The sequence below is a fragment of the Aquila chrysaetos genome, chromosome 11, assembly GCF_900496995.4.
Source record: "Aquila chrysaetos chrysaetos chromosome 11, bAquChr1.4, whole genome shotgun sequence".
NCBI lineage: Eukaryota > Metazoa > Chordata > Aves > Accipitriformes > Accipitridae > Aquila > Aquila chrysaetos.
Window position 1 is genome coordinate 39593974 of NC_044014.1, and position 25751 is coordinate 39619724.

A 25751-nucleotide genomic window follows, 5' to 3' on the forward strand; every position below is an offset into this window, starting at 1 on the left:
CCTAATGCGCAGCTTTCTGCGCCAGGAAATCAAAATCCTTCATTGCAACAAATGGGAGATGTTGTGACACATGGAAAAAGAGGTGCAATTCCAGCGGCAGCTGGCTTTGGTGACTTAACAGCAAATGTCGCCTGTTAGTTTTATTCCATTTCTTTTTAAAAGCTAATGTAGAAAATACATTTAACTTCAGAGTTTCAGACCAAAAAAGATCTGAGCACTCAAGGAAAGGGCAGAGCCTTCCATCACTAAGCCTGTGGCTGATTATCAGCTGAGCTATCCGTTGCAGGGCGAGTAGCCTTGGTTAATTTTTTGCACAAAGATGCATTTATTAATAAAACATCATTCGCAACAAGCACTGCAAAAACAGCATCCAGGAGCTGGTGAGGGAGAGCAGCCTTCTGCTTGGCTGATGGGTGTCAGGGCAGCAAGTTTGGAGCCTCAAGCACCGCAATGCCTGGAAAAACCCCTCTCTATATTAGAATTATGTTATTAATTATATATTTTATATATTGCGAGGCGCATGCAATTTATGTCGTGTATCTGTGCTGCTCACCCCGCCGTCTCCCCCTGCAGAACGTCGGCGGTGGCACGGCGGTGGTCCAGGTACGTGCCACCGACCGGGACGCCGGCCTCAACAGCGTCCTCTCCTACTACATCACCCGCGGGAACGAGGACCTGACCTTCCGCATGGATCGCGTCACCGGCGAGATCGCCACCCGTCCCTCCCCGCCGGACCGCGAGCGGCAGAGCTTCTACAGCCTGGTGGTCACCGTCGAGGACGAGGGCAACCCCTCCCTGTCGGTGAGCCACCAAAATGTGCTTTGGAGGGGGGGATGGAGCTGGGCAGCGCTGCGGGAACGAGCTTAGCACTGAGACGTCGAGCACGAAGGGGGGAACAGGCACAGGGCACGACGTTTCGGTGACCAGTCCATTTGGGTTTTGACTCGGGGTCCAAACCTGCTGAGTACAGGTTTGAGCCAGAGCCTCCTTCGGCGCCTGGTCCTGCGGGACCCTCTCTTGCAGTCGTTTGGGGAGGTGCCATCTCCCGTCTGTAAATGCCAAAAATATCAAGAGCATCCCAACGGGCAAGCGTGCTGGCGGCCGCAGGAGTTGTCCTGCTCACGCTCTGAGTCTGAAAGGTCCTGGGCTGTCGCTCACCCATCTCAAGGCGGGGGGTGGCTGGAGCAGCAGCTGAACCATGGTTCAGCTCACCGTGGACCGACGTGTGTCTGCTCTGGTGCTTGCAAATGAGAAGAGCTCCAGTAATTACCGCTATAGCCGTTGCGGTCCCCACCATGCGAGATTTGGGCAGCTCTTTGGTCGCGTTGCTGCCGTTCGGAGTGCCCTGGCTGCAATAGGCGGGGTCTGGGCATGTGTTTGGGGGCTGATATGAGACCCCGTCCATCATCCTTTGGCCTGTGGGGGTGGCCGCCTTGCTTTTTAGCTACCAGTGTGCCAGAGTGCCTGTCTTCTCTCCCTCGCACCTTCCCCACTCCACAAATTTCAAGTCTCGTTATTCGTGCCTTTAAGGAGGACTCTGGTGTGGGAGCGTCAAAAGAGCAAATAACATTTGGGGCATTTTCCAGCCCCAAGTCCTTCCTAACCCCACGGCTCTGCGGGGGTGAGCGAGTGCCTGTGTCCACAAAGCAAGCCCAAATTGTGACACGGGGAGGCGTGACACCCCGTGCGACACCGTGCCATCCTTCCTCTCCCCCACCTCCACCTGCTATCTCTTGCCATCTCTCTGATCTCCCAGCAGAGCTCTCGCTGCAAAGCCCTGCTCTATATTTTGAGGAAACAGGTTGCAACCAGCAGTGCAAACTGCGGCTTGCAACTCTCGCTTCAGGCTTTGCACCTCAACTCCTCCCTGCTAGGTAGTTCACATGCTTGCTTCTGCAACACCATCTTTTTCTTAAACCGTGCAACTGCTGGCGGCTTAAATCTAGGTAAGACTTTTCCCCCAGAATGAGAGAAGGCAGCTTTGTGTAACTGCAGCACTCAATAGCACCAGCTCCTCCTCGTCCCCGTTGCCCGGGCGCCCTGGGAGCATCGCTGATGCTGCCCTGGTGAGGAATGCCATGTGCCGAGCCGGCAAATCCCATTGCCATGGCAATGCCCTCTTGCCTTCCCAGTGCCGGAGAGGACAAGTGACACAGCTTATCGCTTCACGCTGCCAAAGCGGTGTCCCAGCAGCCTCGCTTGTCCTCAGGGTTTCTGCTGCGTGACCACCACGTCACCGGCGCAAGTTATGCCAGCAGCGACGATCAAAATCCCGCCACGCTGAAGCGAAACAAAGCATCCAGTGACCTGATTCCTGAGCGGAGAGAAGAGGTTTGGCCCTTTTCGGAGCTTGAGGATGCTTAGGTCTTGTGAAAGGCTGCCCTGCATGTCGCTTGCTGACTGCTGGCCTCATGCCTGGGTGATGTCTGTTGGGAGTTTGTCACCCACCAGAAACTTTGGTTTCACAAGTAAGTCTAGGCTGATGCAATGATACACAAAAGGGATTTATTGTTTGTAACTCGTACATCCCCTCGTGTGCTTCAAGATTTGGCTTTCTGAGTATGGGAGAGGCAGAGGAGACATTGCTGGGAGAGGACTCGGAAGTCCCACGGTGATCCGTGATACCCAGGACAGCAAGGGTGCATGGAATACTGGCCATCCTCTTGGGAGCTGGAAACGCAGGGGCAAAATGGTAAAGTGCTGATGCCAAAAGGAAAGCGTTTGCCCCAGAAAGCATTGCAGGAAAGAAAACCTTCACAAGCTGGTGAGCTGCAACTGGAAGGTCTAGGTGTCCTTGCGTGGGAATTGCAGGAGTCACCCGGGCTCTGTCTGACCCTGGTGCAAGCCTGCAGCTGCACCTCCCCGAGGGCCGGCCCTGCTCCGGAGTCTTTGGGACGCTTCCCGCAGCAGAAGGAAGAACGTCTGCCCAAGGAAGCTGCAGCACCCACGTGCACCGGAGCAAAGCTCCTCCTGGCACTCGGAGACCCGGGCACCAGCAGCTGCAGCAAGGCAGGGTGGATCAGCAAAGCCGCTCCTCACTGCCAAGATGCCTATCTCGCAGCTGCTCCCAGCCAGGACTGCTTCAGCCTCTGCAGTTTCTGTTCCCATCCACCTACTCCAAAACAAGAGTTCAGGTGAAGCACCACGGCAGCGCCTCGCGAACGAAGCCCCGAGTGCTGATGCAGCGGAAAACAGCCGGCAGCGGGGAGCCAGCTCGACGCGCGTTCCCACGCCAGGCGCTTGCAAGAGCTGGTGGGACCCGGCAAGGTCCGTGAGGGCATAAGCGTCTTGCTGGGTCACCTTCACCGAAAGCATCCTGCCCGAAGGTGCAGCGCTGTGCTGTCTTCTCCACCGGTGGTGGGGGCCAAGGCGGGGTGCCAGCACCCAGCGTGCCAGGGCTTCTGCTCCAGCATGTGTAAAACGCTGGGTAGCCATCACCTCTTTCCCCTAAAAGTCTTTAGTTTTCCTTCTGGTGAGCTTTCCAGGTGGGAAACAGTCCCCGATGCCACGCAGTGCCCCGACGTGCCGCACCAGTGCCTCTGGCAGAGAACGTGGCTGCTCAGCTCACCTCTGCCACCCACCGCACCTGCCTGCAGCACAGGGCATCCCAAAAAATGGGATTCCTGCAGCACAGACGGAAACCTGTTTCCAACAAAGCTTTATTCTGTCGTCAAACAGCGCATTTGTTAGCAAACGGAGAGACTCAGAGAGGGTTTCAAAGCGGTTAGGACCTGCAGGCAGGCAAAACCCCTGCGCGCCTTTCCGGCTGCAGCTGCTGGGATGGGGAGAGGGAAGCGCTGGAGGCACTGGGCGAGCTTCCCCAGAAAAGCCGGGAAAGGGGCCGAGCCGTGGCTGGCAATAAAGCACGAGTCCCGTGCTCAGGAAGTTACATCCGCGGCGGGGGCACTGGTGCTGGCTTCTCCTTTATCCCTCTGCCTGCGGCCAGACTATCTTGAAGTTGCTCTCGCTGAAGCCAACGCCGGATTAATCAAATCCTGCAGCGGGCCAGAGCGTCCCCGGCCCATTGCAGAGGCACACGCTGTTTCCTCCAGCCACGTAGTGTGAAAATTCGGCGTGCTGCCGGGGATGCTCTGCCAGGGCACGCTGCCTGGTACGGCTATTGCTCAGGTCTGACGCTGTTTTGGTATGACTAATGTTTATGTTTTTTCTAGTGGCAATTTTTTCCCCATTTTACAACAAAAATAGAAGCAAGAGAAAAAAACCAAACACACCTTTTGAGTAACAGTGTCTACCACAAGGTTTTATCTCCTCGCCATGGGCTGAGTCATGCTGGAGCCTGACCCATGGCTTCTTTTGGATAAGCAATGCCAGGGTGCTGCGTTCGGACGGAGGATGCTGTGAGGGCACCCACGTCCCCCAGGGCATCGCAGGGTCCTCCGGCGTGGCTGAAGGCAGTGGTCCCGGGGATGGTTGCTCTGGCCGTGCTGGCCCCAGGAGGATGGGGGGAAGCCAGCCGGAGGGTTTCCCACCACCCACTGTGCGCTCCCGTGCCTCCACCTCTCCACAGGGACTCTCGGCCATGTCACGGGAACATCCTCCAAAACCCTCCAGATGAACTTTCTAATTTACAGGCATTAAAAAAAAAAAAAAAAAAAAATCAAACAAAAACCATAAACATCCTTTTTTTCTTTTAATCAGCACTGATAATGAAACAAACAGAAAGATAAATTCCCCCGATCCCAAGCCGAGGATAAAATTGCAGCAGAAATAAGGCTCCTCCTGACACGTATCCAGCTGAAAACGCGGCAGCCTCGCAAGTCCGTGGCTGTCTCAAAAGGCTGGTGGGGAAAGAGGGCTCCATCAGCGGCAGGGAGCCTCTCCCCTTCCTGTTTTGCAAAGAAAAATGTAGTACAAGGCTGGCCGGTGACCCTGTTTTGTCTCGCGGTGGATAAGGTACTTTACCATCCGCTCCCAGAGAGGATGTTCAGTCAAAGATGCAGAAACAGGTTGATGTTGCAGAGCTTGAACTCCTGGCAATAAGTTAAATCCTCGGGGAAGTTTGCAGGTGCGGGTCATCCTTCCATCCCTGCATCCCCAATTTTTAGCTAGTCCGTAAAACATGAGCAGTACAGAGGCACGCTCTTCTCCATAGAAATAAGTAGTTAAAAACTGAAATCCTGGCAAAAGAGGTTCACTTCCAGCCCCAGGGCAAGAGCCGGGACAGGAGGCAAGGGCAGGGCTCCTGCACTCAGCTTCGTTTTTTAAGACTTTGCTGCCCGTGGCCATGCTGCCCTCCCGGGGGTCTCGGCTGGGCGAGCATGGCGTGGTGGCTGCCCGGCCTCTCCCGGCTGCGGCTGGGGCGTGTGGTTTCCTCCTGGGTCTTTAGGCTTTCAAGGAATTTGGTGAGTCGGGAACAGGATCTGGAAAAGGACAGACCGGGGGTATTAGTCCAGCTTGCAGCTGCGGGGATGTGCTTCGGGAAGTGGCCAAACTCTGCTTTTGCACTGAAAACAGAGGATTTGGGTCTTTCCCATCTTCAAAGCCCTGGGACTTGATGTCCCACATAATACAAAATTTGCAGCTGGTATTTAAAGCCCTCTTTCCCGTTCACCACCACCTCCCCCCGCCGCCACCCCCTTTCCTTCCCACCCCTCCCGCAGCGGTCCCCAGGAGGGCTCAGCATCACCGGTCACTCACCCAGCGTTGGGAAGAAGCAGTCCCCGGGGCCGGGGGGGGACAGGGGGGTGCCAGGCTCGGAGAGCAGATGCCGGCCAGACTCGGAGGGCTGCCGGCTGGCCATGTAGGAGAGCTGGGGTCGGGGCCGCTGCTCCATGCTCGCCGAGGGGACTGCCTCAAAGACGGGGTTTTCGATGCCCTGGGCGCTGCTGCGGGAGAGGAGAGAGTGTGAAGGGTGGGGATTTGCGTTTTTATTTCGGGAGCTTTTTTTATCCCTAGGGTTTTGGCTGAGCGCTGGGAACAACCAAGCAGGACAGGGAGCAGGTTCAGGTGGTGGCACCTCAGCTGAGAGCAAGCGGGGAGTCCGGCGCAGGGGGGGAAAGCTTAGCCAAAAGGCACCGTGGTTTCGAGCTCTCCTGGGGCATGGGGAGATGCACGCCTTGGCACAGGCAAAAAGAACGGAGACACTTCCCACTCAGAGGAAGGGAGGAGAAACAGCGGCTGCCCGGAAAGGGACAGGACCCCAGGCGTGGGTGCCACCAGCATCCCCATCGCTCTGCCGGGCTGAGGGCACGCGCTGGCTTCGAGGGGAGGGGAGGAGAGGACAAAGACCCTTGCGGGGTCCGGGATGTGGGCAGAGGGGGTGCGAGGAGCTTGGGGGAAGCTGGAAGCACGTGGGTTTCCTCACCTGTCCATCCTGACAAGCTCATGGGCACCTGCCAGAGACAAAACGGTTGGTGTGAGTGCCGGCAGCGTGAAGCCCAGTGTCAAACCCAGACCCTGCCGCACTGTGGCAAGATACCGCGTCCCAGCTAGAGAATCTGGTTGCAAAAGTATGTCACGTAGATGCTCACGTACCCAAGACTCGGGCCACTGAAGAACATCAAAACAGTGCTGTTTTCTAGTGTCCAGTTCCTCCTCTTCCTCTGCATTCCTCCCTCCCTTTCCCCCTTCTTTAACATCAGCCTCTTCTTTGCTCCCAAACCTCCTTCTCCACATCCCTGCCGTCTCCTGCCTTGCTCACTCCCCAGCCCAGCCTCCTCCCAGATTGAAACCATAAGCTCCGAAGAAGGGGGAAGGAGGTGTTTCTGCCGGTGCGGGGCAAGGCAAGGCGCAGCTGCGATGCCCGGGCTGCAGATGAACCCACCACCCACCTGCGACAATCCTCCCACAGCTCCGCAAAACCCTGCCCTAGCATTTGGCTGCTCCTGCGTTTGTCCGTGCAGCTCCCTGTTATTTATTTCCTCATCCCCTTTGCCACAGCAGATCCCACAGCCCGTGTTACTCGGGCGTGCTAGACGGCTCTACGGCGAGCTTCCCGAGCCCAGGCGCACAAGTTTTGGCCCAGACTGTGCCGATGGAAAGCGCCCGGTGGAAATAACCTGTAGCTAACCTGGTCCGAGAAACCCCAGGAGCAAATCCCCTCTGGGTTTTGCCTTCCCTTTTGGGTTAAATAGCATCCAGGTGACAATTTGCAGCACGGGGCCGGGGGCGGGGAGCTGCACCCCGGCCACGGCAAAATGGATGCGTGAAGGCACGCGGCCAGTCTTTTCGGCCGGGGACGGATGTCGAAAGCGCAGTTCCCGTTCTCGTGGCTGGCGTTGTGCCCACTGCTGCTGCAAAAAAAAAAAACCACTTCTCCAAAGGGTTTGCTCAGAGCCGGACAGCCGCCCACCGAGCTCGGTGAGAGAAACCACAGGGCCCCCGGCTTGCCCAAGGCCTGATGAAATGGCTCTGCCGGTTGAGGTGGTGCCCCTTTCTGCTTAATTACTGAAATCACTGCAAGCCAGGCACGGGCAGGAGCTGGCAGCCGGCTTCACCTCAGCACTGCCTGGTTTTCTAGGGCTGCGGCAGTGGGGGGAGACCTGGCTTGCTGCAGTCCTATTGCCATAGACTTATAAGGGCTTTTTTTAAAGACAGGGGGAGAAAAAGCACAAATAAGGCTTTTTCAGTCACTTAGGAGGTAAAGCTTCTATTTCAGCTGTGTGGTGGAGGGAGGGATGAGTAAATGAGCCGGCTCTCGCAGTGGATGGGGAGGAAAGGGCTCAGCGGGGAGGGGGCCTGGCAGCATCTTTGCTGCCTCAGTGCCCCCAGCACGCTCCCGGGGTGTCTTGCGGACCTCGTGGGTCCCCCTCCTACCCCACGCTCCTCGCCGGCAGCCTGCAGGCATGCCCCCCCCCTTCCCAGGACACTTTTGGATGAGGCACCCGGCAGGGACCTGTTTTTGGGCCACCTTCCACGGTACCCGTGGGACTCGGGACAACCGAACCAGCCGACCCCAGCGGAACATGTCCCATCCCATAAAGGCCACGCTGACGCAGCCCGGGAGACGAAACGGGTGTCCCCGCTGGCGAGGGGAGGGTACGTACGTCTGCTGCTGACGGCTTGTCTCTGCTTGTAAATCAGGAGCAAGATGAGGGGCAGGCAGAGGATGCCCACGATGCAGGCGCCCGTTGCCAGCGCGGCGGCTGTGATATCTGCAACAGAAGAGAGCAGAGAGCTGGAGCGGGCAGTGGGGAGGGTTCGCTTTGCGTTTCCTCGGTTTCCTTAAGCCGTAGCAGAAGCACAGGGCAACACCGGCGTTGCCCCACACCTGATGCGATGTGGCTCCGGCACGCACAGGCAGTCCGCTCCTAGAGGGATTCGCGCTGGGATGCCGTGCTGGTTGCGGAGATAAGCTCTGAGGCATCGGTTTAGGACCTTGACCAAAGTCCTTCATTGCTGGAGGACATCCCAAGGTCTTTCTTTGGTCTTCTAGATATAAGAAGAGAAGCAGGGGCCCTGATAAAGCCCTCTGAAGTCAGCAGAAAGGCTCCCAGCGATTTCAAAGTGTGCTGACTCCAACCCACAGCTGGCTCGTCAAAATCAGGCTGCTTCAAAGTACTCGGGAATCAAAGGGCTCGTTACGCAAGGCCTCTGCTAACGAACGTGCCCCTGGAGAACACTACCCATGGAGGCTCCCCAGAAAGGCTGGCAGCCTGCGGGCATGTTTGTGGCCATCAGGGTCCATGTGGGATGGCTTGTGGCAGGTCAAGGGCTGCCTAAATCAAGGGCAGGTTCAGCTCAAGCCCTCCTCTCCTGCGCATCCATCTGGGGAAGCAGCGTCTTGCTCTGGGTGTGGTGTTTTGAGGGGGGATTTTTTTTTCCCCCCTTTTCTTCTTTGCCTGGCAGGACAGGGTGTTCCAGCACTTGAGACTGAGGGTTTGAGACAGAAAGCACTACTCATGGGGAGCAGGGGGCAGTTTCCCATGGCCCCAGCCATGCTGCAAACCAATTTTAGCAAAATCTGCCTGTTTAGCAGCCTGCAAACAGGGATAGACAGAGCGACCCACTGAGAAACCACCTGCATAGCGAACTGTGGGCACCTCCAGCGTCTAGACACAGCGCTGGGGGAGCCTCGTGTTGTCTGAGTGCTCAAGCAAGATTTGGGTTTCCCCTGCTAGAGCATCGCTGCTCGGGACGAGGTGGCATGGGCTTAGGATGGCGGCAGGGTGTTGCAAGAGGTTCCTGCAACTCTTTCCCTTTCTGTCCCTTCCCATCTGCTCACGGCGGTGGCTGCTAAATCCCTGATCGTGTTTTGGCAGGGGGGGCTCAGGTGCTTTATAACCACAGGGTGAATGATCTCCACGGGCTTCAGGACAGTCATGTCCAGGTGACGGGCCAAAGGAGGCTCTCCTCAGCCTGATGACGTGCCTGTCAGATGCACCCTGTGGGGACAGCCTCAGAAATCACCCTCCTGACACCTGACCGTGAGGTTGCATCGCGACACTGGTGTGTTTATAGCAAGCAGCCATCCCTGGGGAAATAAATACACGGGCCAGGATGGCGAGCAGTGTGTTGGAGAAAGAGGTTTTTTCCCTTTACCTTTGCTGGTGGTGGTATGAAACGTGCAGTTCTGAAGCCCTCCTCTGCCTGCAGAGGAGAAGAGAAAAGCGTGTTAGATCTCAAGGGAGTCGCTCAGGTACCACAGAGCTCCCGCACCTGCTAGCTGTCCTTGCCTTTGCTCACCAGTATTGAGAAAATCAGCCCAGAGCATCCCAAATGCGAGAGTTTAATCCTAGAAAGCTTACACTGAAATTCCTGCTGCAAGACCCCTTTTCCCTTGCGGCAGCAGAGCCCGTCCCTGGCCATGCAGGCTCTTTTTTTTTTTTTTGGTCTAAAAGCAAAATTTCCTATCCTCACGTGGCAAATCAAGGACAGGAGATGCCTTTCCCTCCATCTCGGGCCTCCCCGGGCAGCTCTCCCCCCCCTGGGCTGCTGCCTCAAGGTTATCTACAAGCCCTGCATCCCTCGCAATGCCTGCAGCCCTCACTCAGGCTTGAACGACCAGCCAGCTCCTTTTATGTTGAGGTTTGTTTTCCTCTCTTCCAGCAAGAGGTTGAAGAAGATCAGTGAAACTATGTAGCATGGATTTTATTGCATTCCAGCCTCTTGATTTTTTTTTTTTTTTTCCAAATGTTCCAATGCTCTCTGGCCCTAATTCAAACCTCCAACATCTGCTGCTCTTCGACTCTTGCAACACAGCTTGGGCTTTCAGCATCAGCTCGCCCTGCCTCCCCAGCCCTGATGCTGCACCCCCCCCACCAACCCTCATCTGCTGCCTTGCCCCGACGCACCCTGGCATGGATGCGGGGCTGGCGGGGGCTCCCCTCGACCCCCTCACCTTGCTGGATCTGCAGTTCCACGAAGCCATGAGCGACCTGCAAGGTGTGGGGCTTGCCGTGCTCCCGCCTGGCCTCCACCGCGTAGCAGCAGTAATTCCCGCTGTCCTGCAGCGTCAGGTTCATCACCACGATGTGAAAGGCACCGTGGTGGTCGGGGACGAACTCCACCCCGTGATGATTAGCTTGCCCCCCGAGGGTGGATTTTTGGGTGCCGTTGCCCAGCGCCTCGTGGTGCTTGCCCGGGTCGTGGTGCAGCTCCTTCTCGGTGATGTTGCGGATGTGCTTCTTCTCGGAGCAGCTCTGGTCGCCGTTGCTGCTGAAGTACCAGGTTTTGTAGAGCAGGTCGTGGCGGTCGGCGAGGGGACCGCTGATCCGGCAGGTCAGGGTGACGTTCTGGCCCTCGGGGCAGATGCAGAGCGAGTACGGGGTGGTGATCAGGAAAGCTGCTGGCCCTTCTGCCGGGGAGAAGGCACGGTGGCTGAGTCAGACCCTACGGTTCTGGCCTTACCCTGAGTTCGTAGCAAAATGGGGATCCCTCCCCAAACAAGCACTGCAAACCCCACCACCGAGGTTGCCAGAGGGGTTGCAGAGAGCAATCGGAGAGTATCAACACCAGCCTGCAGGCAGAGGGAAAAAGGACTTCACCCCTGCCCTTAGGGCGAGAAAAACCCATGAGCTCCCCGTATCCCACGACAAGGGAGATGGGAAGCGTGGTGTGAGCCCTTCGCTTGCTCTGTAGCAACGTCCCAGCAGGACTGGGAGCTCAACTTCACCCTAGAAATAAGCCCTGGAGGACAGGCATGCTTTAAATACAGCTAGGCATAGCTTTTAATAGCAGTGGAGAGGGAGAAGTTTGCCCAGAGCTGGCAGAGGTGTGGATCAGAGAGGTGGGGGGCTGCTACGGGGCACCAGACCTCTGCGAAGCATGCAGAGGATGAGAAGCGGGGCAGCGGGGTATGGCTCGTGAATGAGGAAATGCAAGTGCTGCTGAGCCAGCTGCAAAAAAAAAAAGGACAAAAAAAAAATAGCTAGGAGGAGCCCGTGCCCCCCGAGATCAGGCGGGGAGCACGTCCCACCCTGTTTGTTTTTCAGCCCCTGGGGAGGAGAGGGGGGAACTGGTCGACGCCGACTGCGAGGAGCTGCTTGAAAATGAAAACAATGTTCAGAAAGAAATCCCTGACCGCTGCCGGCTGCGAAACGTGGGCGGGAGGCCTGGCAGAGGCACAGGAGCGAGGGGCGTACTGCGGCATTACTGGTCCCATCCCAGCACAGCAGTGGAGGGTACTGGTGGGTAAGGGGAGCTGTGCGCAGGGGGCGAGGAAAGACCAAAGACTGGTGCTCTGGCTCCGCCACCACTTTGTGTGTGCAGAATTGCAAATGACACCTTCGAAAGCTGAAGAATAAGGAGATTCTAGGTTCATTTTCTTTAAATTATTGAGAATAAAAGAGGTTCCCGGGGCTGGTTTGCAACAGAGAAGACGGTATGAAGACAAGACGTTCTTTAATTTTGCTAACATCCTGTTGCGCCATTAGCCCCGCCGCTGTTTCGCTTTGAGGTTTTTCATTTGCTATATCGAGCGGGCGTCAGTCCCAGGCGGGGTGTGCTGCGCCTGCCTGGAGCCATCCAGCCGGGCGAGAGGCTCCCCATTGCATCCTCCTCCGTGCAGGGTCAACGTGTCACCGCCCCGGCATGGGGCTCCGCTTGAGAGAGCGAAAGCGAAAATGTCCTCCGTGCCTTCCACCCCTCGTGGTTATTTATGGCTTTTAGGACGACGGTGACCTCTAAGCCCCGTAAGAACAGCCATGAAGCCGCCCCCCCCCCCCGAGTCCCAGCAGCCTGCCTGAGGGTGCTTTGCAGGGAGAGGGGGGGTTTGGGGAAGGGATCTGCCCCATCGGACCCCCCCCCTCCCAGTCTGCAGCACGCAGTGCCGAGGAGTCCCGCAGAGCCGGGGACGGCGTGACCTTTGCCGAACCGCTCCGGTTAATCGCTGCGGCATCCTGCAGGCGCTTCAGCCTGCTCCCCACGGCAGCCGCACATCCCCGGGGCTGCTCTGGGGCGGAGGTTTGCGTGGCCTGAGCTCAACGCTGCCTCGTTTCGGTTTGTTTTCAAGGCCTGACTGCTCCTCATCCTCGGGCGCTGCTGGGGCGCTTGGCCGGGCCGGCTGGGTTTTGGCAGGCAGCGGAACGGGTCCCCCACCTCCTTGAAAGCGCGTCGAGCACAAAAGGCACCTCAGATGTGTTTCTCGATACCTGCCGCAACGGGAAGTGCCCCATTCACATCGGGGCTCCCCCGGGAGCCAGGGGAAGGGAAGCCAGGGCTCTATTGGAGGAAGCCGCGCTTCCAACACCTTGCAAAAGTATCTACGGGAGTCTTTGTTTTCCACCACCGCCACCCCCCCAAATAAAACGGGGGCCGTCCCGCTCATCCCCGCACAGTTTGCAAAGCTCTGCCTTACTAAACCATCCAGCCTCCGCCCCCAGGGCTTGATGGGAACCGTCTGGATGGAAAGTCAACACAGCCCACGCTTTCGGCAGCGGCGCCCAGCCGCGGGGAGGGGCAGAGGTTACCACGTGTGCGAAGCCTTCGGCATTACCAACTTCCCTTCTTTCTCCCGAGCAGGGGAAGGCTTCCAAAAGCCATCGAGTGGAGGAGAAAACAGCTGGGGAGGAGAGCTGGCAAGGCACGGTGTGCCCTATAGCAGCGCCAGGAGAGTTGTTGTTCCCTCCCCAAGACGTAACGAGGCTTTAAAGCTGTGCTAGATGCCAGATGGTGCCCGGAGGAAATGTCTTCTGTCGGCGTCTTTACACTAAAGCTCACGGATCTTAATCTCCCCCAGGCACTGTGGGCTTCTTCCATGCCCAGACCCCAGGTTTGGCTCCATCCCACCCCGGTCGGACCGTTCCCTTTGTAGTCAGTGCTGCTGGCAAATGCCAAAATAAAGCCAGATGCCCGTCTCCGCACATCTCCAGCTGAGAGAGCCTGGACCCGTCGAGGTCGGAGCCAAGAGCTTTCGTCTTGTCACCATCTGGTAAAGACAGAGGAGGTCTCAAGTGGGTGCCAAAAGTGCCCCTCTTCCTCTTTGACACCTCGGTATCTTCGGCTCTGATCTGTGGCGTCGCATTGGTGCGGCACAGAGCCCAGTGCAGCGCTGGTACATCCCCGGTGCCGGCACCACTGCCTAGCTTGAAACCTGGGAGCTCTCCTTTCAGAGAAAACGAAATGCAAAAAAGCGCTAATGCTGAGGAGGCTGTGTTGCTTTGCCAGCCAACAGCTTAAATAAAACAGGATTTCGTGCCAAATTCTGGGTCGGTGACCAAAAGCCTCTCCTGGCTGCTTCTCCTAACTTTGGTCCCCCACTCTGGCAAGCAGGTGTTTGATTTGCACTCCTGTGACTTACAGAAGTGATTTTCCACATCATGCCACCTCTTTCTACTCCAGGGAAATCTGGGTGGGAGGGCTGCAGGCTTTGGAGGGGCTCACCCACCGCAGCGGAAGGGCTGCCAGAGGGAGAGCGGCTGCTCAGTGCTCGAGCGAGGAACCTGGCTTTAGTTCTTTTTCTGGGAGTTTTTGTAACAGCCTGACATGAAAGTGCCACAAGCCCCATCACCACTGTGCTGTCATTATGCTTCAGAGTTATCAGCCAGGTGAGATGTGCAGGGGCATCCATACCTCAGCACAAGTACTTACAGCAGGAGAGAAAAAATTTACTGAAGATGCCAGAGGTGCCTGTGTTAATGGCCCTCATTCCTGCATCCCGAGGAGCCGAATGGCTTTTCAGCAGCAGGGCTGCTCCCTGGGTCCCCATCATCCAGGCCGTGGGGAAAGCAGCCTGGAGCTGCTGCAGCCACCGGAGGGTCCTGCCTTGCTCCTCTCCCAGCACAGGCCTGGCTCGGGGACAGGGTCACTACGCCAGCTTTGCGCTTGGGATGCGATTTTGGAAAGCCCAGCTCAGCTGCCATCCCTTGGGTGGAGAGGAGCCACTTCCTCATCCAGCTAGCTGCCAGCATCCCCAAACTACGTAGGAGCTGGATGTCTCCAAGGGCGCTACTTCTCCATCAAGCCCTGCTAAAATTAGCTGGGGGTTCAGAAAGTTTTGGCAAGCGTGTGGTTGCACAAAGCTCGGTTCCTCTGGCACCAGGCTCACGTTGAACATCGGCGTCCAAGCTTGTTGCGTTGCAGAAGGCCTGCTGTTTGGTCCCAGCACCCCAGACGCATAAATGAAATAATCCAAAGCCCCACAGAAATGCTGGGAATCGTTCCCTGATGTTGAGAGTCTCAGATAAGAAGCAAAGCATGCTTCAATCCGCACCAGCCTTGCTGTCCCAGAGGAGAGAGAAGGGACCCCCTGCCCCGCTGCAGCAGGGCATCATTTCTTCCTGGGGATGTGATGGCAGAAATCCTGGAAGCGGTCACTTTGTCATCCCCGGGACAGAGGGAAAAGCCAAGCCCGATAGGATGCTCGTCCTCCACCTGTGCAGGGCAGGGGGGGACCACGGTCCTTCCCAGCTTTGTTCTCTGACCCTTCGGCCACAGTTTTAATTGCCACTGCCCCTGTTTCACTGCCTGGCCCTGGAGCCCCAGTATGGAAACGCTGCCTGCCAGGGCTGGTGCAGAGTCAGGCATGAAGCAGCCCCCTCCCAGAGCATCCCCCCCGCCACACCGGCGAGCGGCCAGCCAGCTTCCAGCACTGGGAAGCGCTTGCTCAGGGAAGGGAAACTCGGCGACCGCACACGGCGGTCCTGGCCCGGCCGGCTGCCCACCCGGAGAAGCTGCCTGGCACGTCCCAGCAATTACGGTGGAGCGGAGCATCCACAGAGAGAGCATCCCAGCCCCGCTCACACAAACCGCCTCTCTCCGCGCCTTTCACCGCGGTGCAGCCAGGGACCTCCGCAGCGCCGGGGCAAAGTGCCGTGCGGGGACGAAGGGTGGCTTTTCCAGCTTGGGATCCCCTGCAAGGGGCTGGCAGGGACAAGGGGTGCTGCTTTCCTTCCACGCACTTTAGATCAAAGCGAAGGAGGAAGGAGGAAAACCCAATCCCAGAGTTTGAAAACAGCAGCTCCCCTGTGGCCCCTTTCCCCCGACGCAACCAGCATCGCGTGAAACGCTGGCTTGATCCCCCCCCCCCCCCCCCTCCAAAATCACAGGGCGAGAAAGTAAATAACCCCCAAAATACCCCAAATTCCTTGTGCCGAGGCACAGCTCCGGCTGGGCGAACGCTCTGCCCCAGCGAGGAGAGTTTCTCTGAGCGGGGAGGAGAGGAAAGCAAGCTGGAGCTTACCGTGGGAAGCGAGCAGACAGAGCGCGGCCAGCAGCAACCCAGGCCGGGGGGACGTCACCTCCATCGCGACTGGGGTGACCGAACGGAGTTCACCTCCGCAGAGCCACCCGTATGCACTGAGCAGCCCCGCAGCGGCAGCCGGACTTGCACACACACAGGAAATTTCATTGAGATATTACGTGCAGCAATGGAGAGAACTGCGAGCACCCCCAGGAGGTGAGATGCAGCAGGGAGCTGTGGGTGGCCGGGAGGGGAGCAGCGGCACCCCAACGGGGCACCCTGCGGATGGGTGACGCTTCAGTCCCTACCCGTTTGGGCAGCAGCGGGTGCATCTGCGCTTTTTTTTCCCCCCTTACAGCATCGCAGGGGGTAGCTTGGAGCGAGCTGGTACCCCTGCGTGTGTTTTCAGGGTGCACAAGAGGTAGCTGAGGAGGATGCTCGCCATACCGGGGGACGTGTGGGTGCTGAGCCGTGAGGGGCTGGGGTGCTGGTCCCCACCCCTTCTCCGGCAGGAGCCGATCCCTTGGGGCTTGCTTGATTAAAGCGCACTTTGCTTGTAATTATCGTTTTTCCCATGTTTGTGAGGACCTGGCGGGCAGAAACCCTCCTGAGGCAGGTACAGGGAAGTGTAACTCAAAGCGGTGCCAGCTCAGGGAAGGGAATGGAGCTTTCCCCCCCCCAAAAAGGGGATCAAAGCATCCCCCTCCCGCAGCCCATTTACACAGGGGGAGGCCTTTACTCTGCCCTCAAATAGCAAAGCAGCACCATGGGCGTAACTCCTCCTGGAGCCTCGCTTCGAATTCAAAAGGCATCCAAAAAAATCTCTGGCTGCAGCTGAGGGCCACCTCATTTCAACACGGTGTTCCCTGGAAAGTGGAGCCTGGAGACAGGTGGAGGTTTGCAAACCGCAGGAAAATTTGCTGTTAACCTGCTCTAAATTTGGAGCATGCAGTGTAATAGAAAAGGAGCTAATTACGCTGTGGCTTTGTGGTTTTTACAGCAAACAGGGTTGTGATGCTCTCGTCAAAAATGTAACCCTTGCCTGGCTGGAAGAAATTTGTGGCTGGGGAAGGTGTAGGCACAAAGTCCAGAGACTTCAAGAAAATGGTTTTTCGTCCGGTGACCCCCATCTCTGAGCTGAGCCCTTAGGCAGGGTGGCATGCTTTTGTCACCTCCCCGTCCCCAGGTGTGCCCCTATGGTGACACACCCAGAAGACAGCCTTCGGTAAGGACATCCAAGTGCCTGTGCAAGGCCAGGTACACCTGGAAGAGGGTCAGGACAGGCTCAGCCTGACTGGTGGTGAAATTGTGGTCAGCAGGTAGATGATGGGACCCAAGGGAGGTCAGTCCGGTTGTCCGAGATGCTCATTTTTGTTCCTGCCCAGAGACATGGCAGCATCATGTCCAGGTATTTTCAATCCTACCATGTTGCCACCCTCAGTAATGACAACCCCAACGTCAAGGCGAGGACTCACACATGCCTCCTCCAAAGGCAGCAAGGCACGACGGGGTTCAGCCTCCGGCTTTCCCTCTGCCACGGTGTGACCAGCAATGGTAAAAACTGGGTGAAAAGGAGAGGGATCCCACAGAGACATGCTTTGCTTGGGAACAAGGATGTGATTTAATCTCTGTACCTAACCGTTACCTGGAGATGCGTCTGCAGCCATGGCTCATTTCATTTTGAGCCCTGCATCTGTTTTGTGTCTTTTGGCAGGGTTGAGCCCACGTTGGTCATTGACCTTGACAGGTCCAGCCTTCCCCAGCCAGCTCCAGGGGCTGCAGAGCCGATCCTTCTACGGTGCTTAACACGATGTCCCCATGTCCCACAGGCCACCACCACCGTGTACGTCACCGTCCTGGATGAGAACGACAACGCTCCCGCTTTCCAGCAGCAGCTGTACGAGGTGACCCTCGACGAAGGTCCCGCCACGCTCAACGCCACCCTCGTCACCGTGCAGGCCCTGGACCGGGACGAGGGACCCAACGGCACGGTTGCTTACAGCATCACCGAAGGCAATATCTTGGGTACCTTCCACATTGACAGCGCCACGGTCAGTAAGAATGCCAGCCCCATCCCGGCCGTGTCCCTGTCCCGCTCCCTTCACTCCCGGCTGCTCTCCCTTCACCTTGCAGGGACGGATCCGCACAGTGAAGGAGCTGGACTACGAGATCAGCCACGGGCGCTACACCTTGATCGTCACCGCCACCGACCAGTGCCCCATCGTCTCGCGCCGGCTGACATCGACCACCACGGTAGGGAGCTGCCGGCGGGGTTGCGACACTGCAGCCTCGTCGAGGCTGAGGAGTTCCCCCTCACACAAGCGGTTTCACATCTCCTTCCCGGTGGTCACCAGTCGCTTTTCCCAACTGCGGCCAGTTTGCCCAGTTGCTGTCACCCTGCTCCCTCATGGGCATTGCAAAATAGGGACGTGGGCAAGGGACACTCCCAGGTTAATTAGCTCAATTATTTGGTCCTGCAAAGACACAAACAGAAGAAATTCCCAGAATTGCTTTTAAGTTGCATTATGTTTTCTTTAGATGTCCCCTTGGTCCTTCTTGCTTGAAGGGAGAGTAGGTAGTAAAGCATTGCTATAGCATTAATTTCTGCTTCATCTTCTCAGATTATTTATCTACTTTTAAAATTCCTTTTTCATTCTTTGTATGGAGGTTATTTACAGCCTCTAGTCATTTTTGTGTTGCTTTTCTCTATAGCTCTTCCATTTTTCCTGGACCACGGTGACCTGAACTCAGTGCACTGCTCAAAGTGTGGGGAGGGCAGACTAGCAGCTCCAAAGCAAATGTTTTGCAGGAATTGAATACCCCAATTATTTTTGTGACCGAAACCAAAATTTGACAGGTTGTACAGCAGACAGTCTCCATGCCCACATTGATTTTGGGGTCCGCAGGTGGAAGAGATCAGTTAGATCTTCTGCCTTGGCTCCCTATCATGGACCGTTATGCCTCACTCAGATATCGAGCCAAGCATTTTGTAGTCACCCAAAACGAGATAAGTTCTTGTGTGCAAAGGAAAAAAGAGAAACTGAAGGGGAGATATCAGTGTGGGAGATTTCCATGGATAAAATCTGTCCCCGCAAGTCTGGCAGTGCCGTGCTCCACGCTTGGGCTGAGGGGAAGCCTTCAGATGTGTGCATCTGATACCGCTGGAGATGCCTTCCTGGCCCAGGAAAACTGCAGCGGAAACCTTAAGACCTGGGGTTTAACTGCCAGCAGGGAAGGCGGCAGCTGCCAACGTGCTGCAGGCAAAGGCACAGCTTCCCCTGCTCTTGGCCCAAGCAGAGATGTGAACTTGGAAACCCCTTCAGCAACAAGTACTGAAGCTAGAAAAGGTAGGAAACACCCTCCCTACACGGCCCATGGAGTTTATGCCAACACTGTATGAAAACATAGCTTTTAGGAAGAGGCTTAGTGATTATTTAAGATCCCAAGTGATGGGAAATCCATCACCCTGATAAGGCGTGCCAGTGTTTATTTTCTCCACTGCCAGGAAATGGAGCAGAGACTCAGATATACTCTTCTGTAGATTTAGCCAGTAACAAATGCCCATCTGATGGATTTTACTATCCTCTAACCCCGGAGGTCGGAAAGCTCCTCATATTTCAGTATCTCTCGTGACCACCCGTACCACCAAATCTCAACCTTTTATTAGTCACTGGAGACTCTCGTCCTCAGGCAGCGTTTCTGCGCTGTGCAAGGTCCCTGAAGCCGAGCAACGGGATAACCCTCTTTGCAATGTAGTATAGTATAGAGCTATATAAATGTCTTCTATGTAGTGTGACTCAGCTAAAAAGCAAGACTCAAGTTTGTTGGATCCCCAGCTTTGCCAGCAGCCCTGTGGTCTACTCTGCCCAAAAAATTGTTGATGCTTTCCCCTTTTGAGATCTGTAGAATAGATTTCTGGCCAGCTAAGTTTGTCGTAGGAAGGGATGCTAAGAGGGGAAACGCGCCAACGGTGGCGTTTTGTGTTGGACTAAGGACGCAAGCTGCAAATTTTTTCAAGTTTACTCAGCATTAGGAATGAAGCCCTTGGTGGAGGAAAAGGAGTGAGCAAGTGTGCAGCTGGCTGCAGAGTTTGGTGGTCAAATCCATGTCTGTGGTTTTTGTCTATCCAGCTTGGGTATCAGGATGTGAATGTGGAGAACATTGGGCTTTTGCACTGACCTCTCCATCATGCTGTGTGGCCCAGAGGTTGAAAAGGGCCCCACCTGTGTGCAGTTGGAGTTTCATAGTGTTGCTGTAGGATGGCCATGATCAGGAATAACTGAGTTTGACTCTCTGAACTGTGAGCTGGATGTTCGGTGAACCCAGCAAAGCCACAAATACGGGAGGTGTTTTGCAACGTCACTTGTCCATGGCTTCCCATGCTCATGGCCAGAGGGCTGGTCTCCCCCTTCCATCCCTCTCCTCTCACCGCCCTCCACCCTCTCACCCTGACCGCAGGTGCTGGTGAACCTCAATGACATCAACGACAACTGTCCCCACCTTCCCGCGGCCCTACGAGGGTCCCTTCGACGTCACGGAAGGGCAGCCCGGCCCGCGCGTCTGGACCTTCCTGGCCCACGACGGCGACTCGGGACCCAGTGGGCAAGTGGAGTACAGCATCATCGCCGGGGACCCACTCGGTGAGCGGGGACGTGGGGGCATCACCTCTCCTTCTGGTTGCCCCGTGGAGGAACCTGGCTTGCCGGAGCGCAGGCGGAAGCGTTTCAGAAAAGCCATCCTCCCTCCCAGCGCTTCTGCGAATTCAGCCTTTCGACACCAGGAAATCCTGTTTTGAGCAACAGGAAACTTAACCTGTTCGTGGCTGGCCAAGGGGGTGGCCGGGGCTTGTGCAAGGGAGGGGGGAAATCTGTTAAACAATAAAGGCAAAAAAATAAAAAAAGCAAAAAACAAGACCGCAGAAGTAGAAACCGAGAGCTGTAATTACACAGCCCCGTTGCCTCACCCCTGTGGGGTTTGCAGGGCGTTTGGGGACCGGGTTGCTCTGCAACCCATGACAAAGCTGTAGCTCCAGCCCCACCAGCAGCCCAGAGCGAGTGGCATCCCTAACCAGGGCTGTCCCTCTGTGAATGGGTGGTGACTTTAGCCCAGGCAGAGCCCAGTTCCATCTCAGAGCTGACCCCTCTGCAAAGCTTTTCCAGAACAACCAGGACACAACCCCTCAGGTGGGTCCGTGCCGTGTAGCCCACCCTGCTCTGGCCATCAAAGGGCACGGGCAAGTGCCCAGAGGGCTGTTGGCATCTTCAGAAAGGCCCAGCCAAGGGACGCAGGCTATTTGGCCATTCAACCCATCCCCTGCTCCTGCTGGTACCTGGGGGTGCATCCAGGATAGTCCCCAGCTGCCACAGGCATGGTTTTGTCCCCAAACCCGCCATGGTGCCTGTCCCCCGGCTCCGAAACAAGCCGTTCCCCTGGGGAACCGGGCCATTTGCAGCAGCATGGCGTGAGCCGGGGCCCTGCTGTCTCTGGCAGGGGAGTTTGTGATCTCCCCGGTGGAAGGGGAGCTGCGGGTGCGGAAGGATGCTGAGCTGGACCGCGAGAACATCCCCTTCTATAACCTCACCATTGCCGCCCGGGACCGGGGGGTGCCCCCCCTCAGCTCCACGGTGAGTCCCCCTGGGTGGCGTGAGGGGCTGCGGGGTGCTATCCCCCATCCTCAGCTCCTTCCTCCTTGTCTCTGCCTTCACTCTCCTCCCCTTCTCCTTTCCCCTGTCCCTGGGGCTTTCCTCCCCCAGACCATAATGGGCTGAGCGGGGAAGTCCACGTCTTGCCTAGGGGGGCAAAAAAAGGGTGGCAGGGATGGAAATGGGTGCCACGTGCCCGCACCACTTCTCTTCCCGGCAGATCCTGGTGGGCGTCCGTGTGCTGGACATCAACGACAATGACCCCGTGCTCCTCAACCTCCCGATGAACCTCACCCTCAGCGAGAACGCCCCCGTCTCCAGCTTTGTCACCCGCATCCTCGCCCGGGATGCGGACAAGGGACCAAATGCCCTCCTGACCTTCGACATAACAGCGGGGAACACAGAGAATGCCTTCTACATCAACAGCACCGTACGCCCACAGGGGGGTGGGATGCCGGGACGTGGAGGGTGGGCACCTCTGGCCCTGGAGCCCTGCCTTCCCTGGGTACCCATGGGGGCCGCCTGGCATCCCTGCCCTGGCAGGAGATGCCCCGGAGGAAGCACTCCTCACGTCCCTTGTACCTATTTTCCTCCCTTTTTTCTGGGTAGAGCGGCATCGTCTACGTAAACCGCCCGCTGGACAGGGAGCGGCTGGCAGAGTACAGGCTGACCATCACGGTGAAGGACAACCCCGAGAACATACGCAATGCCAGGCGGGTAATTACAGACACTGCCGGGGCCTCCAGTGACGCAGGTGGCAGGGTGGGTGGGAGAACGGGTTCCTGCTGTGGCCAAAAACAGGCGGTGTACTTACCCACAGTGTTTCCAGTAGCAGCCTCATCTCCCAAAAGCACCTGGGGGTCACAAGGAAGGGGCTGCAACCCCCTCCCCAGCGGAGAACAGGACCAGTAGGGTTTAGGGCAAGTCCAACATCTCATGTTGACTCCATACAACAGCAGTAGATGTCATGGAAGGTGGGAAAAGTTGGGCTGGAGAGCTGGACAACCACAATGACACCCTGTCCTGCCAAGATGTCCCCTGCATCACCCTTCAGGGTGCAGGCTGGGAAAGGATGCCCAGCCCCAGGCTGAGGGTCCCTGCAGACCCTCCAGGGTGGGCCAGGGAGCACAGCATCATGGTTGCAGAGGGCTCCAGCTCTGACCAGCACCAAACTGGAGGTGGGAGAGGCGGGAGGTGAGCTCAAGAAAAGGACGTTGTGGTCATCACTCTCTCATCCCTGTTTTCCTTTAGGATTTTGACCTGCTGGTCATTTCCATAGCGGATGAGAATGACAACCATCCCTTCTTTACCCAGAACTCCTACCAGGCTGAGGTGATGGAGAATTCATCCCCAGGTAGGTCTCTCTTTGCTCCCTTAGTGGCTCCTGGAGACTCCCTTTGGGGCTGGGCGAGGGGAGGTGTCTCCTGGCCATCGTGGAGGAGACACGACGCTGAGCAGGGAAAGGTTGCAGGTCAGTAGGACAGGAATGCTGAGTACGAGGGGCTCCTGCCGACTGCCCAGGGAGGTCAGCCTTGAGGATACCGTAGCTTTGGTCCATGCTGCTGGTGGAAACCCTTCCTGGCACAGGTCAGGGCACAACCCTGCAAGAAATCAGCCCTGTTTGGGAATTGCCCAGCTGCAGACAGCAAGAGGTGCCTGTGGTCTGAGCTGATCCCTGGGGGCAGCCTTGAGGGCACCAACCTGCCCAATGTCCCTGCAGGAGATGGGCTGCCATCTCTCCATCACCAGCACCTGGAGCCACCTTGCTATCTTGGTTAGAGAAAAAACAGTCCAGCCTGTCCAGGTAGACATTTCCCAGCCAAAGAGCTAGAAATATTCTTTTTTTTTTTTGATGCCTTCCTGCCGTTTAAATTGCTCCCTGCTCCAAGACCTCAGGTACCTCCCTGTCCCACCATTGAGGGACATCCCAGGCAAAGGGTTTGGGTGCCTCCAGGTGATGCCCTTGGCGGCAGGGTTCTGGTGCCGCCCATCTGATGGATGTGTCTGTCTGTTTGTTTTTAGCCGGACGTCCCACCACCTTGCCTGGGCCTCACGAGTCGGTCTGCAAGGCTGCAGCAGCTGCCCCCCCCGCTGCCTCGTGCCCCACGAGGCCCCACTCTTGTCAATTCCTCCATCCATTCATTGCCGTCCCTCATGCGTCACCGGGGTGGGAGGGGGACGTGGGGGTTCCACAGGGGGCTGCCACCTTCCCTAACCTTTATGATCCCATCCAGGGACTCTGGTCACGGTGCTCAATGGACCCATCCTAGCTCTGGATGGTGACCAGGGCATCAACGCCATAGTGACCTATCAGCTCCTGGAGGCATCCTTGGACCTCTTTGTCATCGACAACAGGACAGGTGGGGTGGCTCAGCAGGTCCCTGTCCCCAGCCAGGGCCACCAGTCAGCCGTGGGGTCTGTCACCAGTCTTTTCCCCTTCTCCAGGTGTCGTTTCGGTGAAGCCTGGCAGCGTGATAGACCGAGAGGCTTTGCCAGACCCTTGCCTGGAGTTCACATTGGTGGCTCGTGACGTGGGGGGGCTGAACAGCACCGCCAGCCTGGCAGTGACCATCCTGGATGACAATGACAACCGCCCTGTCTTCCAGCCGGCATCCATCACAGCACGGCTGCGGGAAAACAGCCCTCCAGGTCAGGAGAAGGATGGGGCTGGATGTGAGGGTGGGCAGTGGGGAGACCTGGGTGCGCCCCCGGGACTATGAAGATCCCACTCCTAGTGTCACAGCTGGTCAGGATAGGGTTGAAGGGAAAATTTGGGAATTGCGGCTGCCCATGTTGCTTGATGGTATTTGCCTTGGGACTGGGGGCTTGTTGCTGCTGCCCTCCAACCCTCACTTGAGAGGGCTGCGTCGCCCCTTTCCAGGCTTCTCCATCCTCCAGGTGACAGCCACGGATGCCGACAGCGGCCTCAACCAGCAGCTGGATTACCGGATCGAGAGCGGTGGCCAGGACAGGTTCCTGATTGATGCCACCACGGGGGTGATCCGCGTGGCCAACATCAGCATCGACCGGGAGGAGCGAGATGCCTACCGGCTGACGGTGGTGGCCGTGGATCAGGGCACACCAGCGCTCTCGGGCACCGCCACCGTCAGCCTCTTCATCGATGACGTCAATGACTGCCGGCCTGAGTTCATCAACCCCATCCAGACGGTCAGCGTCCCAGAGTCAGCCGCCCCTGGCACTGTGGTGGCCGAGGTGACTGCCATCGATCGGGACCTCTACCCCCGCCTGGAGTACTACCTGCTGGAGATTGTGGCCCGCGACGACACGGATGCGCTGGTCCCCGACCAGCAAGGAGCGTTCGCGGTGGATTTTAGGACAGGTAGGAGAGCGGGAAGGGCTGCGCGGGCGATGCGGACCCCTCTACTCTCTTCTGCTTCTTCTTCTTCTCTGCCTGGAGGTAGGTGTCCAAGGCACAGGGAGATGATGCTCCCCTCCTGCCTCCCCGCTCTCCTCCTCCAGCTGCCCTGTCTCACCCTGCCCTGTCCTCTCTCCCCCACCCAACTGACTTAACTAACCCTTTTCTTTCCTTTCCGCCTCTTGGCCCGCCAGGTTTGTCTCTGTGTCTGTGCTCATTTGTCTCTCAGCGCCATCCGTCTCCTTCCTCCATCTCACCCATCACCATCACAGGCGGCCCCGCTGCAGGCCGGGGGCTGCTCAGCCTTGGCAGACCGGACACGGGCACCCTCGCTGCGGGGACCAAGGGGGGGATTCCGGGGTAGGTGGTGGGCTCTGCCCTCGGGGAAGGAGGGCCAGGAGCTCCCTGCATCTATTTTGGAAGCACAGAGCTGATCCGGGAAAGAAAAACGCCCTTGTTGGAAAGGATACGGGACAAGACTTTTAAAGACGCGCGGATGCTGATCTAAGGTGGATGGGGTCGTGCAGGGAAGCAGCAGTTGCTCCCAAACCCCTCTTGTCGGCACAACCCAAACCCTTACCCCGGCTGAGGCAGCAGGAGAACGTGTTAGCTGGGTAGAGCGGAGCAGGCAGGAAGGCAGGAGACGGAGAGCAGGGGGAGAGAAGTTGTCTCCTCCTGTAACTATCAAGTGTTTTCCCCGTTTAGCCTTTGGGGAGAGGCAGGAGTGCAAGCACAGCCAAGGGTGCAGCAGTCAGCTGGTCCAGACTGGTCTGCTGAGGGTCCTCAGTGGGGGATGCAGGCACAGCCTGTGACCCCCATCTTCTTGGGGTTCCCAGGAGCTGTGAAGATCAAAACTCCCCTCAACCGGGAACTGGTGGCCACCTACGAGGTCACCATCTCCGTCCACGACAATGCCAGTGAAGTCATCGACCGCTCGGTCAGCGTGCCCAACGGTAAGCGTGGGCTTTACCCAGGGAGCGTGGGGCCAGGGCTGGCAGCTGCCGGGGGCTGGCACAGCCTTTCCCAGGCACCGGCGCAGCTTCTGGGTAGCCAGCAGCTCTCCCACGTCCCTCTCCGTCCTGATCGGCAACATTGCCAGCAGGAACAGTCCTGCACCATCTCCCATCATGTTTGGGTTCTCCTCTGAGCCCTC

At 57.4% G+C, this 25751-nt stretch overlaps 2 protein-coding genes across 3 annotated transcripts in view; one reads left to right on the top strand and one right to left on the bottom strand.

Annotated features, from left to right (window-relative positions):
• Nucleotides 1-25751, top strand: part of CDH23 (cadherin related 23) — a 214096-nt gene that overhangs the window by 177885 nt on the left and 10460 nt on the right. Inside the window, 13 exon segments of the mRNA XM_030030571.1 lie at nt 574-801; nt 17410-17631; nt 17714-17833; nt 20039-20071; nt 20073-20220; nt 21071-21204; nt 21443-21652; nt 21832-21939; nt 22474-22576; nt 23457-23582; nt 23668-23871; nt 24104-24562; nt 25435-25551. Coding sequence (XP_029886431.1) covers nt 574-801; nt 17410-17631; nt 17714-17833; nt 20039-20071; nt 20073-20220; nt 21071-21204; nt 21443-21652; nt 21832-21939; nt 22474-22576; nt 23457-23582; nt 23668-23871; nt 24104-24562; nt 25435-25551 — 2212 coding nt within the window.
• VSIR (V-set immunoregulatory receptor) lies at nt 4639-15750 on the bottom strand. 2 transcript variants are annotated; one of them, XM_030030575.1, is made up of 7 exons: nt 15581-15750; nt 10301-10756; nt 9502-9549; nt 8007-8114; nt 6326-6353; nt 5659-5843; nt 4639-5381 (listed from the first exon to the last, which is right to left on the bottom strand). In XM_030030575.1, the coding sequence occupies exons 1-7, from the start codon at nt 15642-15644 to the stop codon at nt 5344-5346; spliced, it is 927 nt and encodes a 308-aa protein (XP_029886435.1). In that variant the 5' UTR covers nt 15645-15750; the 3' UTR covers nt 4639-5343. The 2 variants fall into 2 exon arrangements, with proteins under 2 accessions (XP_029886435.1, XP_029886434.1); XM_030030574.1 differs by having other exon boundaries at nt 5659-5846.

Excerpts from the sequence above, each read along its gene's own strand:
- VSIR (XM_030030574.1), bottom strand. The coding sequence starts at position 15,644 with ATGGAGGTGACGTCCCCCCGGCCTGGGTTGCTGCTGGCCGCGCTCTGT. Across the intron at positions 10,757-15,580 it reads CTGTCTGCTCGCTTCCCACG|AAGGGCCAGCAGCTTTCCTG; the intron begins GTAAGCTCCAGC and ends TCTCCCCGGCAG. Across the intron at positions 9,550-10,300 it reads GGAACTGCAGATCCAGCAAG|GCAGAGGAGGGCTTCAGAAC; the intron begins GTGAGGGGGTCG and ends TCTCCTCTGCAG.